Consider the following 13483-nt stretch of genomic DNA (forward strand, 5'->3'; position numbering starts at 1 on the left):
CGTCGGCCCCCGGCTCGGCTTGTCTCTATAGTGGGGGTTTCTCTCGTACATGCATGCTCCCTGTTACCCCCGTTCATCTGTTGTTCCGGCCTGTCTCGGCATAATACCGATCATGATCCTCATGGCTCTCGCTCGCCTGTCTGCGAGTCACGACGTCCAAAGCCGCAGACCGCCAACTGCCCAAGCTCAAAACCCACGACCCCGCCGCCCACTCTGCATGCACCCATACCGTCACCGTATACCTCATCCTGCATCTGTTCTCGTGTCCACACTCGCCGTTATCGCCCTGACCCCTCTTTCCCTCTCCTCTCGACTGAGAGCCCACTCACCCCCACCTACCCCACCTCGTCATGACAGGCGCACGTGCGAGCCTTGCACTTTTTGCAGCACTTTCGCGCATCCGCAGGCTTCAGCGCTGCCGAGACCCTTCACCTCATTCCCCCCCCCCCACCCCTCCCCACATGCACCCCTTCGTCACCCTGGTCCTCCTGCTTCTTGCAGTGGTATGCACTGGTGCATGTCCCACCGTCAACACTCTCCCAGATGCTGTTGCCATGCCGTCGGCCCCCGGCTCGGCCTCACTTGCCGCCGGCGACTTTTTCGCCACCGGCGCCCTCTCTGTCGTTGCCGCACCCCCGTCCGGCGGAGACATCATCGCCTTCCGCGCCGCCTCGCCGGGGGTCTTCGATCAGCCGGTTGTTCTTTCCTCGGCCGAGTTCGTCGGGCCCAAGCTTGTGCGCGCTGCCCACATCACCCATGACTCGTACCCGGACATTGTGGTGGCCAACTCGGGCCCGTCCCCCGAGCTCGCTGTCCTCGTCAACATCAACCAAACTTCTGGGGGCTTTGAGCGCGTCCGCATCTACACGGCGATCAGCAACGTGCGCGACATGGTTGTTGCCGCGCCTGCCGGCGACTCGGTCCTCCATCTCTTCTACATCGATAATTCTGGCACCAGGGCCATCGCCGGTCTCGCACAGCTTGCGGCTCGGAAGCAGGCAGGCGTTTCGGTTCCGGTTGGGCACATCGGAATGGCCATGGCATTAGCCACAGGCGACACCAACGGTGACGGCCTCACCGAGGTTGTCATCCTTCAAGACACAGGCATCAAGGCCTTGAGGATGAACGCCACCAGCACTCAAGTGCTCGAGCACCGGTGGCTTGTTGACTTTACCCCCGAGCGGCTGCCTACCTCGAGCTCGGCCTCCATTGCAGTTGCTGACTTTGATAGCGATGGCCGTGACGATGTTGCTGTTGTTGTTGCCGCCTTGGACACCGTCACAGTCTACCTTGCCTCCCAGGCCCCTCCGCTTGTTGTCGATCCCGCTTTCGATGGCGTTGATGTCGTGCGCGCCTGTGACATCAACAGCGATGGACTGCCCGACCTGGTTGCTGCTGCCTCGACGGGCGACACCATTCGTGGCTATTCTGGTCTCGGGGTCGACGGCTTTGTTCAAACACACGCCGCTGTTGCTTTGTCGCTGCCCTCTGTCCACACCCTTCTTGTCCACGACTTTGATGCCGATGGCACCGACGATGTCATGGCTTCCTCACTCGTCGCATCCGACTTGTTTGCGTGGTACCCCTCGAAACGTCCTGCGGCTGCCTCATGCTTTGCCGCCTCTCCTGCCGTTATTGCCGCCACTGCTGTCGGAGCGGACGTTGTTGCCGCCGTGGACATCAATGCTGACGGCTTTGTCGACATTGTCGCCCGGACCTCTGCAACAGATCTTGTCGTTTACATCAACGTCGACGGCCGCGGAGGCTCCTGGCTAGCACAACCCAGCTCGGTGGGGATGGTGAGCGCTGATCCAAACTTGCGCACTGTTGTCGACGTCAACAACGACGGCTTTGTGGATGTGCTTTCCTCGAATACCGTTTTCCCTGGCGGTGATCCTGGTGTTCCTGGGGACTACTTTCTCTTTACCAGCCATGTTGTGTTTACCATTCTGTTTGACCCTGTCAGCGCTCTCGTCGCCGACTTGGACGGCAACAGCTTCTCGGATGTCGTGGCCTTTACCACCACTGCCGTCCTTTGGGCCGAGCAAGAGCATACTAGAACATGGAAGCTTGCTGTGCAGCTCTTTGCTGTTGACACGCTCACAGCTGGAGCAGTGGGAGACATGGATGGTGATGGAGCGGTAGACTTTGTCTACGCCGACGCTGCCAGTGGGCACATGCTGTGGCGTTCCAACAACGGGCCGCCGCTTGTAGGCCCGCCGATGCCGGCAGCTTCCCTCGCCAACGTCACCGCCATCGTTGCTGCTGATGTTGACGCTGACGGCTCGTGTGATCTTGTGGCCACCGACTCTGTCCTTGGCCTCCTTTTGTCCGCAACCAGGGTGGCGGTGCATCGTTCGCCTTTCCAGCTGTTGTCGACTTTGTTGCGGACTCGACGTTCCCGTCGGTCTTAGTCGTCGATCTTGACAGTGACAACGACGCAGACATAGTGGCTGTCAACGACAAGAGTCCTGGCTTTGTTGCATGGTACGAGTTTACAAGCGCCGGCAGCTTTTCGCCACGCATTGTTGTTGTGGCCGGCAGCGGCTTTGATCGGGCCGTTGTCGGCGACATCGACGGCGACTCGTTCCTCGACATCATCGTTTCGTCGGCCTCGCTGGACAAGATCTCTTTCTTTGCCGCGCGGCCTGCGCCCAACTGGCAGCCGCATGCTGTTCGCCACCTTGCCTCGACCAACTTTCGTGACATTGTCCGTGCCACTCACATGACATGCTCGTCTGCTCGGGTCATCCTTCCTCCGGACGCCGTCATCGGTTTCTGCCCGTCGCGCAGCCACGCACTCATTCCAGCTGGGGCACACGTTCACATTCAAGCTAGTCCTGGCTCGCATGCCACGATTGATTGCGGATCCAACGGCGGGCTCTTCTTTGATGTCCGCGGCAGGCTCTCGGTGACCAACGTCGACTTTGCCAACGGCACCGCCGGCACATCCCTCACGGCCGCATCGCCGTTGCGAGTCACAAATTCGGCCGCATCGCTCTCTCTGCTCAACTGTACTGTATCACGATGCTCGACGGCCACCACGTCCCGACTGCTGCTGTACGCCGGCCTCGGCGGAGCTGTCGCGGTCGTCGACGGTGCAGGGCTCAAGCTCGACGGCGTGTTGCTCTCTGACAACACCGCCGCTGTGGCCGGCGGCGCCGTGGCCGTTGTCGGCGCTGGCTCCTTTGTCTCGGCAGCCAACACCGTCTTTACCCGCAACGTTGCGCTCGGGACTTCTGCCGATCGTGGCGGTGGAGGAGGCTTGTTTGTTATTGGCGGCACACTATCGGCTTTGGACAACCTTCACGTCGTACACAATGAGGCGCGCCATGCCTCGGGTGGCGGGGTGCTTTCAGACTCGGGCATACTTTTGCTCACGCACGCTGTGGTCTCTGGAAACTCGGCCGCACTTGCGGGTGGATGTTTTGCGCTTCGATCCTCTGTCGCGCTTGTCAACGATGGAATCCTGGGTGGCTGCACTGCAGCCTTTGGTGGCTCGGTGGCGAGCATCGCTACTGACTACTCGTTTCCATCCCGCCCGACGCTCTCGGCCGTCCATCGATTCTCTGGCCCTGCAGGCACATTTCCGAGTCTACAATTGGCAAGAACCGAGTTGCAGAGCTCGTCGGCGCCGTTTGGGTGTGACATGTTCCTCTGCGGTGAGCCTGTGGACGTGCGCCCGCTGTCCCCGGCACTGCTCGATGTACTGGCCTGTGTCTCGCCGGGTAGCACGCCTGACATCCCGCCGTCGAGCTGGCTCACCACTTCAGCGAGTACGACGGCGAGCTGGAGTACACCGCCGATCTCGCTCGTGGCAACGGCCGGAACGTTGCCGCGGAGCGTCATCTCCGGCACTGCACTCGGCAGTGGCGAGTTCAAGGTGTATGATACCTTTGGCAACCCTGTACTCGACCCGGCGCTCGTGGTGAGAGCATCCACAAGCACGTCCAATGTCGAGCTCGGCAAGCTTCTCACCGGCGCCGGCTTTGACCCGCGATCGCAAAGTGCGTTTGTGGGTCAGCTCGAGATCGTCGGAGCGCTAGACGTGCTCGACGGTGACACACTAGTCGAGCTCCCAGTCTCGGTTGTCTTTGCGCTCGACGGCGAGCCCGCGGCCGAGCCACCGATGCTTGTTCACGACTTGCTTGTCACCAACTGCCCCTCCGGGTTTGGGCGTGTGGCCAGCGCCGTTGCGAGCGAGCTGGTGTGTGGCAAGTGCTCGGCCGGCGGCTACTCAGCCGGCGCGTCGTCGGCGCCGTGCCTGGCGGTGCCCGAGTGCCCGGACCACACGGTTCGGATGGAAGCGCCGTCGGCGGTCAACACATCGGTGGCGATTGTGCCGTGCACGTGCTCGCCGAACTACTGGGTTCCTAGCGGCGTAGTTGATCGCCCATGCGTTGCCTGTCCGCGCGGCGGGGTGTGTCGCGGTGGGCTTGCCGTGCCTGTTGCCGCACCAGGCTTCTTCCCCGACTCGAGCGATCCTACTCTGTTTGTCGCGTGTCCGACGCCTGAAGCCTGCGCTGGCAGCGGCGACTGCCGTCCCGGATACGCATCTCGGCTCTGTGCCCAGTGCGCGTCCGGATACTACCGGTTGGCTGGGCGTTGCCACAAGTGCACGCCAGGCGTCAACGCCATTGTTCTTGCCGTTTTGGTTGTTGGTGTGCTGGCAGTGGTCACCACCTTTATTGTCTTCAACCTCTCGCCTAGCGTGAGCTACAAGTTTGCAGCGGCCATGATCGGGCTCAACGGTTTGCAGATCTCGGCCATGTACGGTCGGCTCGAGCTAGAGTGGGGTTCGTTTGCGCGAGTCTACTTTGACATTGCCTCGGCACTCAACGTCAACATTGAGCTTAGCTCGCCCGAGTGCTCGGCAGCAGCCGGCACCGACGTGTGGGTCCTCAAGCTTGTGCTCACGCTCCTCCTCCCGGTGTTTGCCGCCGTCGTTGTCGTCGCTATCGCTGCCCTGCTGTGGGTGGCCGGCAGGCTGGGCATACCCTGGCTCTCGAACAAGTCAACCGCCGAGGTGACGTCGGCGGCGGGCCGGACGTGGTTCCAGATCATGGTTCTCCTCTTTCTCCCGCTGGCCTCGGCCGGGTTTTCGGTCTTTGGCTGCCGGCGCGACGAGTCTGGCCGGTGGCTCTTGGACGCTGATCCGGCACGGAGCTGCTACAACGATGCCTGGTGGCGCGGCCTCTTTGCGCCGGGCCTCCTTGCCGTCAGTGTGTACGGCTTTGGCTTTCCGGCATGCGTCTATGGCGTCCTCGTCAGCCGCCGCCGCAAGCTGGACGCTATCACCTTTACGCTCCGATTCGGCTTTCTTGTTGCCCGCTTTGTTGACACTGCGTGGTGGTTCGAGACCGCCATCATGGCGCGCAAGCTCGGCATTGTCATCGCCATGACATTTTTCTTTACCACCTCGGGCAAGGCCGCCGGCGCGCTCTTTGTTCTCGCATGCTGCGTCGTCGACCTCGCACTCCGTCGGCCGTACATGGCGGTTTTCACAATCACATGGCCATCGTAGTCCTTGGCGCTGTCGCCGCTGTCCTCTTTGCCGGCACCGTGGCCGATGCCCACGTCCGATCTATTGGTATTGTTGCCGGCATCTGCGTCAACGTCCTCGCCATTGTTGTTGGTAACGTCCTCGACTTCGTCCGCCTCGCCCGCGCTGAAAAGCGCGACGACGACGTGTTTGCGCACGAGACGGCAGTGCTTGACGGCGTCGACGACTGGGACACCGACGGCATTGACATCAGCTTGCAGTCGTCGATGTCATCGATAGAAATGACTCACTGCGCGAGCGAGTGCCGCCTTGCACCAAGCCTTGCCACTCCCTTGCATCTCGCGAGCAATACCAACGCGTGCTCCAACATCACGAGCGCCTCGGACGCCTCGGACGACTTTTCGTCGATCCCAACCCCCGCTCCGTTACCCGTCCCCGACTCTAGCCCCTAGCCGACGCTTCCTTTAACCTCCCGCCTTGGCCGCAGAGTGTTTGCAACAAGGCCGATGGCAGCATCCTTTCCTTTCGTTGAGCGCTGCCTGGCAGAGTAGCACCATGGCTGCGCGTCCGAAAATCCGAACTTCCTCCCTCGCCATCCCGCGGCGCGCTCGGCGGCAGAAGCCGGCGTCCACGGTGACGCATAAAACGGAGCAGCGATGGAGCGGCAAGCCAGCGACGGGCGAGCAGGGCAGGCAATCAGTATCACCTACAGCGCTTCTTATCATGGACTCTGAACTCGCAGCGCTTGTGATCGACAATGGATCGGGCATGTGCAAGGCCGGGTTTGCCGGCGACGACGCGCCGCGGGCGGTCTTTCCCTCTGTTGTCGGCCGGGCGCGATACAACAGCGTGATGGTGGGCATGGGCGCCAAGGACTCGTTTGTAGGTGACGAGGCTCAGGCCAAGCGTGGCGTACTCACACTCAAGTACCCGATCGAGCACGGCATCGTGACCAACTGGGACGACATGGAGAAGATCTGGCACCACACGTTCTACAACGAGCTGCGCGTCGCGCCCGAGGAGCACCCGGTCCTCCTCACCGAGGCGCCGCTCAACCCAAAGGCCAACCGCGAGAAGATGACCCAGATCATGTTTGAGACCTTTAACGCGCCGGCCATGTACGTCGCCATCCAGGCCGTGCTCTCGCTGTACGCCTCCGGCCGTACCACCGGCATCGTCCTCGACTCGGGTGACGGTGTCTCGCACACGGTCCCGATCTACGAGGGTTACGCGCTCCCGCACGCCATCCTCCGCCTTGACCTCGCCGGGCGCGACCTCACCGAGTACATGTCGCGGATCCTGATGGAGCGCGGGTACTCGTTCACCACCACCGCCGAGCGCGAGCTCGTTCGCGACATCAAGGAGAAGCTGGCGTACGTGGCGCTTGACTTTGATGCCGAGCTTGCGCTTGCGGCGGCGTCGTGCGGGACGACACGCGAGTACGAGCTGCCTGATGGACAGGTCATCACGATTGGCAACGAGCGGTTCCGCTGCCCCGAGGCGCTCTTCCAGCCATCGTTCCTTGGCATGGAGGCTGCCGGCATCCACGAGACCACGTTCAACACCATCATGAAGTGCGAGATTGACATCCGCAAAGAACTCTTCTCCAACGTCGTCCTCTCTGGCGGCACCACCATGTTCCCCGGCATGGCTGATCGCATGCTCAAGGAACTCAAGGCTCTCGCTCCGGGCGCTACCAAGGTCAAGGTCATCGCCCCGCCTGAGCGGAAGTACTCTGTCTGGATCGGCGGCTCCATCATGGCCTCGCTGTCATCGTTTGAGCAGATGTGGATCACCCGCGACGAGTACGACGAGTGCGGTCCGGCCATTGTCCATCGCAAGTGCCTGTAGAAGTGGTGCGCACTACGTCAGCCGCGCGCCGACGCATCCGCGTATCACCAGTGGATCTGCTCGGCCGCATGCCGGCCCGGCCGGTGACGCGTGGGCCCAGCGCGGGCCTGGTCTCAGGCTCGCTGGTCGACACTGAGCTTAAGGACGTCACGCACGCCGGCTCGATGGCCAGCTCCGGTTTTTTGTCGGCCAGCAGTGAGTCTTCTGGCTCATCAGAGCTCGTTTCGTCAGCCACCTTGACGGACGCGCGAAAGAACCGCGCGCGGAGCCAGAGAAAGATAAACGAGGCCATCAAGACCGAGTTGATCAGCAGGAGGACAACGATCAGCAACTGCTGCGAGTCGGACGAGGCGTCTGTGCCGTCGCGAAGCGAGGCACCGGAAATGATGGTCACCGCGACAATGGTGAGGGCAGCTTCCTCGAGATGGTTGAGCATCGGCGACTCGAACGGCCGCAGGCGGGTGTTGAGCAGGACGCCAAAGACCACGACCGCCGTGCCACCAGACGAGATCTGCAAGTCAACAGAGTCGATGAAGACCGCCACCGCCACAATGATCGACTTGCGGGCCATGACCAGAAACTCAAAGAACCAAACATCGGCTCGGTAGCCGTCGACCAGGAACGAATGCCGGGCACGGAAGGCATCGAGCGAGCCCAGCCGGGAAAGGTCCCACCTAAAGTAAGAAAACCAACAAGCGGGACACCGACGACGTAGACAAGGACGCCGGCGCCGGCAGCAATGGCGTAGTCGAGGTGCTTGCCTTGGTAGCAGACCGTGTCGAGATCGGGCTTGAGCCGCAGCTCGCCGGCAAAGCTCTGGCAGTGGAAGACGAGCAGGATTTGGCGCACAATCGTCGGGTAGACGAGAAAGACGGCAATGGTACCGGCCTGGAGCGCGGCCACCTGATGCGCCGAGTAGCTGGTTACGAGCTCGGCCGGCCACGATGGATGCGCGCCGCGGCAGAAGAGGAACCGCAGCCACGAGCCGCCGGTCGACTTGGCGAAGAGTGCGGCGTAGACGCTCCGGACAACAACTACGATGATGAGCGGGAGGATCATGTAAAAGACAAACTCGTCGAAAAAGCCGTGGCCGGTGAGGCACACCAGGGCGAAAAAGTCGGCCGAGAGCAGAGCGCCCGACGACGCGCCCGAGACGTACGACTGGAAGAGCGTCGAGGTTTGCGACTTGAACGACGACGCCAGCGAGAGCATCTGCAGGTACGACAACGCAATCTTGAGGACAAGCGACTGGATTTGGGTGCCGGAGCCAGCCTTGCGAATGAGGTAGACAACCACGGCGATGACTATGACAAAGAGAACGATCGTAGCGAGCGCTGCCGCCCAGACAGGCCAGCACTCTTGGCACACATGCCCAACCTTGGCTGCCCCGGCCTTGCACCGGTGGCAGAGAAAGGCGTTTGGCGCATATTCAGACGCACATACCGAGTACTGTGGACCGCCCGGGCATGAATCGGGATTGACACACTCGAAGAACTCGGCGACGTGGAGGCCATCGGCGTTGCTCCCGGCCGGATACCAGTATCCCGACGCAGCGTGCAAGAACACGCCGTCCGGCCCACACTCGCCTCCTGGGGGGCACGCAGTACACGCTGTCGCGCCTTCAAACGCGTAACTTCCGCCACCACATGGCTTGCACTGCTTGTCTTGGTGTTGCGGCGATGACTGCGAGCTGCCGCGCGGACACGGCGAGCAAACCGACGCCGCGCCGGCGGTCTTGTTGACAAACGTGCCGGCGCCGCACAGTTCGATGCATGTGTACCGGCCGGCAATGACCGAGCCGGTCAGGCCCGACGCGCATTCGGTGGCCCGGACCGAGAGTGCTACTGGCGCCCCGACACACGGAGCGGCATCGAGCACAACCGCGAGGACAACCGGCACAGACGTAGCGTTGGCAGAAGTGGCAAAGAGGCCCAGCGTCGGCAGGCTGCACTGTCCTCCTGCAGCGACGTCGAGGCTGCACGTTGCCTCGGCAGCATCGTGCGACGACGCAACTGCGAGTGAGCTCGCCAGCGCGAGCGGCGCTAGCCGCGGCGGTTCTAGGCTTGCCGGATCGCCGGCCGGTCGCACCATCACCCGCAGCACATCGCCGGTAATGACAGATTGGTTGTAGACGTCGGTGGCAAAAAAGACGGCGCCTGGAAGCGGATTGTTCCCGGACGGAACTTCCAAGGATGTGCTGGCCCCGATGCCGCCACCAACAACGCCAACGGCGACAGCGTCCGACGCGGAGATCGGGCCCTGGGCCGCGGCATTGGACGCGGCGGCGGTGGCGGCGTACGCGGCAGCGTCCCAGTTGATGAGCGCTCTGTCAATGCCGTCGGGCCGCGGCTGGGTGGCGAGGCACGTCGCTGCAGCACGACCACACTCGGCAGCGAGCCGGCACTCAAAGGTGCCGCCACCAGCGAGCGTTGCAGCGTTGGATGCAAAGAGCGATCCAGACCCAATGACTGCCTGTGCCTCGTCAGTGACAAACAAGCCGCCACCGTAGCGATCTGCGGTGTTGCCAGCAAACGTAGAGGCGGTTGCGGTCAGTATGCCGCCACGGAGAAGGGCACCGCCGCCGGCAAGCGATGCCGAGTTGCTCGAGAGGACGGCAGAAATCATGGTCACTGCCCGCGGAACAGCCGAGAGTGAGCTAAAGGCGAGGCCGCCGCCGGATGCGGCGTTGTTGTTGACAAGGCTGCTACTTGTAACAGTGGTCGGCATGCCCAGGACGTAGAGGCCGCCGCCGAGCGAGGCCGCCGAGTTGGCGTACCAAGACACCGCGCTCCACGCGGTGTTGATAAGTTTGCCGCGGAGTCGCACGCGGGCGAGTGCGCCGCCACCACCATGACTGGCCGAGCCATCGAGGCCAATGGCCGAGTTACCAGCCATAACCGCGTCGGTGACGGTGAGCGAGACCGGATCCTCCACCGCGAGGCCACCGCCGCCGAGCGCCACCGAGGTGTTGATGTGTAGGTTTGGGCCGAGAGACAAGTCCATGGCGCCAACCATCGCTACACCACCGCCGAGACCGAGCCGAGCCGCGCAGTCAGTGACGTGGACATCGGCAAAGGTGGCAATCTGTGTGACGGCCGTAGCGGTGACGAGCGAAAGCCCGCCGCCGGATCCAGAGAGCGCGGTGCAGGACGAGATTGTGACGCTCTTGATCGAGACGACAGTGCCCGAGCCGGGCGGCGAAGTGATGGCGATGGCGATGCCTCCACCGGACGTCTGGGCTGTAGAACTGGACACGGTGACCGAGTCGAGCGTGGCGCCCGCATCGAGAAGCGCAATACCGCCGCCTGTTGCACCACGGCAGCTGCTCACGACCAGCGACGAGAGGGTCGGGCCCGGGACGGCGTTGGCGACGTGGATGGCACCAGCCAAGCTCGCAGCGGTGCCGTCGCCATTGCGGATGGTCATGTGCGAGATGATGGTGGAAGTGTGCATGTTGGCCGGGCCGCCGACAGCCACCGGGTCAAGGCGAAAGGCGATGCCTGTGCCGGCACAGTCGATGATGACGTCGTCCGGCGACGCGCCGCCGCCGCGAATGTTGGTGGCCGAGGTGAGAAGGATGCCGGTGGCCGGACATGACGACCAGGTGCCGGGCGCCAGCTCAAAGGTGGCGTAGTTGGTGACTAGCGTGGTGTTTGCAAGCGCAGCAGAGAGGCAGTCGAGCGAGTACACGGCAGTCCCGTGATGCGCGCAGATGGTGGCGTCGAGTACGATGGCCTCGGCGTAGCAAGTGACAAACTCGGGGGAAAACAAAGCGAGCTTTGCAATGACGAGGGCGGTGCCTCCGACGCCGAGGTCTGCAACAGCGTGCATCTGTGCATTTGGAAGAATGCTCGGCGTGGTAAAGGTGAACGGGAGGGTGTGCAGCGAAGAGTACGCGTTGAGATTGCCCTCGGGCCCGGGCGCATCCATCGAGTAGGCATACGTTCTTAGCATGCCGACGTTCATCCGGTTGTTGTGGAGGATGGCAAAGCCGCCGGCAAGCGGGCGAATGGCGCGCGGATACCATCGGCCGATGGGCTCTTCAGGATGGAGCCAGGTCTTTGGAGTGGCGACTGTGAGGTCCGAGCGGATGCCGGCAGCGTAGAGTGGGATCTCACCCGAGTTGAGGTCAGCAAAGGTAATGACCATGCCCCCGGGCACTGCGGTGCCGATGAGCGGATGATAGACCAAGTTTGGCGAGACCAAAGCTTCAAGGCTGCTCGAGCGGCTTGTGGTGCCTGTAGTGGCGTTGAGAATGCGGATTTTGCTGGTGGCGCTGGACGACGTCTCCTGGGCCAACACAACAGCCTCGTCCTCTCCGAGCGAAAAGGCCGACGGGTTTTCTGTCGATGAACCTAGACCTGTAGCAGGCACAATGGCCGACGCCAGCTGCGGGCCGTAGACGGCAAAGATAGCCACGTTGTTCCACGAGGTGATGGTAACCACCACATTGCCGGAGGGCAGAACCTCGAGCGCGGTCGGATACTGGCCATTTGTGACGAAAAAGTCCTTGTTCACCCAGATCTCTGCCGAGAGCGGAGCGCCCGATCCATCAAAGGCGCGAACGACGGTCTCGTCCGAGTTACCACCCACGTGGTCGGACTGGTCTCTGGCGTACCAGGCGACGTAAAAGCCTGTCGAGTACGGATCTGCGGCCACCACTGGTGATGCTCTCGATGCTGCTGTCGGACCAGTATCATGCAGCATAAAGGCTGAGCCAATGGGCGTGAGCGTGAGGCGATCATAAAACCGCGCCATGACGCTGGCTGGTGATGTCTGTCCCACCACCACTAGCCGTTCATCGGCCAAGACAGCAAAATCTGAAGCAAGGAATCCTGGTGTGATAGCCGTGGCGCCGGAGCAGACGCCCATGCGACTTGCGGCAGTGTGCGGAAGGAACGCCATGGTCACTCCCAAGAGTACCACCACTATGACCACATGTTTGGTGAGCACCATTATGTGCGTCTTGTGTTGGTGCAGAAAGTGTCGAGGCGGGAGACTGGCGTGAGGTGTGGGTGGCAACTTGCCGTGCTGCCTGGAGTCCGCGTGGGCAACGGAAGGAATTTTTGGTTGTTGACTGTAGTTTTCCCATTTTTTTTTGGGCGTTGTTGTTGTGTGTGTGTTAGCATGTGGATGTGTACGTGAGAGAGAGAGAGAGAGAGTAGGGGAGGGAGTTGTGTATACGTAGCTGGTGGGAGCATACTGCGGAAGGTGAAGGAGCGTGGGGCGACACTCGGCGAAAACAGGGGGGCGGGGGGGGGCAGGGGGCCGACTGACGCGAATGATGGCGATCCAGGTGCAAGAATGGCCGTAGAGGTCAACGGATGAGGCGAGTGGGGGGGAAGGGGGGGAAGGGGCGGGTGGGCGGGCAAAGATAACCCGATCAGGCGACCAAGAGGGGAAGCCCCAACCCCAGGTGGCGATTACTCCGTCTCGAGGCTTGGCTGGCGATGCTGTTGTCTTTCTTGCTGTTCTTCTGCAAGCCCCAGGTGGTATGTGCTTTCCATCTCGCCGGTGGTCGGCATTGTCCCAGTTACAGCGACATCTACTGGAGTAAGAAGAGTCGCCAGTGCAATGGCGGACACGACATGCTCGCAAGTTGGAGCAGAGCGAGATGCGCGGAAGAAGACAGATTGGGCCACTAGGCGAGACTAGGAGGTAGAAGAAGCGAGAAAGTGGATGGCACTACTATGCTCTGGTATGTCAGCCTGAGCTATCCGTGTCGAGTCACGTAGTGAGGGGGGAGTGCCCAGGAGGAGCAAGAGAGGCCAAGTCACGGTCGCCCGGTTCGGTTGCCGTGAGTAGACGTCGATGAGTAGGAGAGACTTGAGGGGCTACGCTGGACGAGGCTATTGTTTTTACTCACAAAAAGTTCATGGTCGAGATAGCAACGGGGAACTGGCGAGTAGAGAAGATGGTGGAATGAAAGTGGGGGCTTGTGTAGTGGTACTGGGAGGCGATGTAGGGCGTCGCTGCGGAGGTCATATATTTTTTGGTAACACCGTTTCGGGGAATCCGAAGCAAGACCAAATGCCTCAGCGACGGCCTGAAAGCAGCAAGCTGCAACCGAGAGTACACCTCACGCACTCTGACCACACACTTGGAGGGGCTAGTGACGAGAGCATAGAG

General features: G+C 61.9%; 2 protein-coding genes across 2 annotated transcripts; one reads left to right on the top strand and one right to left on the bottom strand.

Annotated features, from left to right (window-relative positions):
* Positions 1-554: 554 nt before the first annotated feature.
* AMSG_12104 (uncharacterized protein) lies at positions 555-7655 on the top strand (the record flags this gene model as incomplete). The annotated part of the gene is made up of 5 exons (XM_013900451.1): positions 555-2312; positions 2342-5480; positions 5525-5765; positions 5880-5934; positions 6281-7655. The coding sequence occupies 5 exons, from the start codon at positions 555-557 to the stop codon at positions 7352-7354; spliced, it is 6267 nt and encodes a 2088-aa protein (XP_013755905.1). The 3' UTR covers positions 7355-7655.
* AMSG_07835 (uncharacterized protein) lies at positions 7399-12316 on the bottom strand (the record flags this gene model as incomplete). Its single annotated transcript, XM_013900433.1, has 3 exons — positions 8044-12316; positions 7443-7954; positions 7399-7413 (listed from the first exon to the last, which is right to left on the bottom strand). The coding sequence occupies exons 1-3, from the start codon at positions 12308-12310 to the stop codon at positions 7399-7401; spliced, it is 4794 nt and encodes a 1597-aa protein (XP_013755887.1). The 5' UTR covers positions 12311-12316.
* Positions 12317-13483: the final 1167 nt, after the last annotated feature.

This window comes from Thecamonas trahens, assembly GCF_000142905.1.
Source record: "Thecamonas trahens ATCC 50062 unplaced genomic scaffold supercont1.37, whole genome shotgun sequence".
In the NCBI taxonomy this organism is placed as follows: Eukaryota; order Apusomonadida; family Apusomonadidae; genus Thecamonas; species Thecamonas trahens.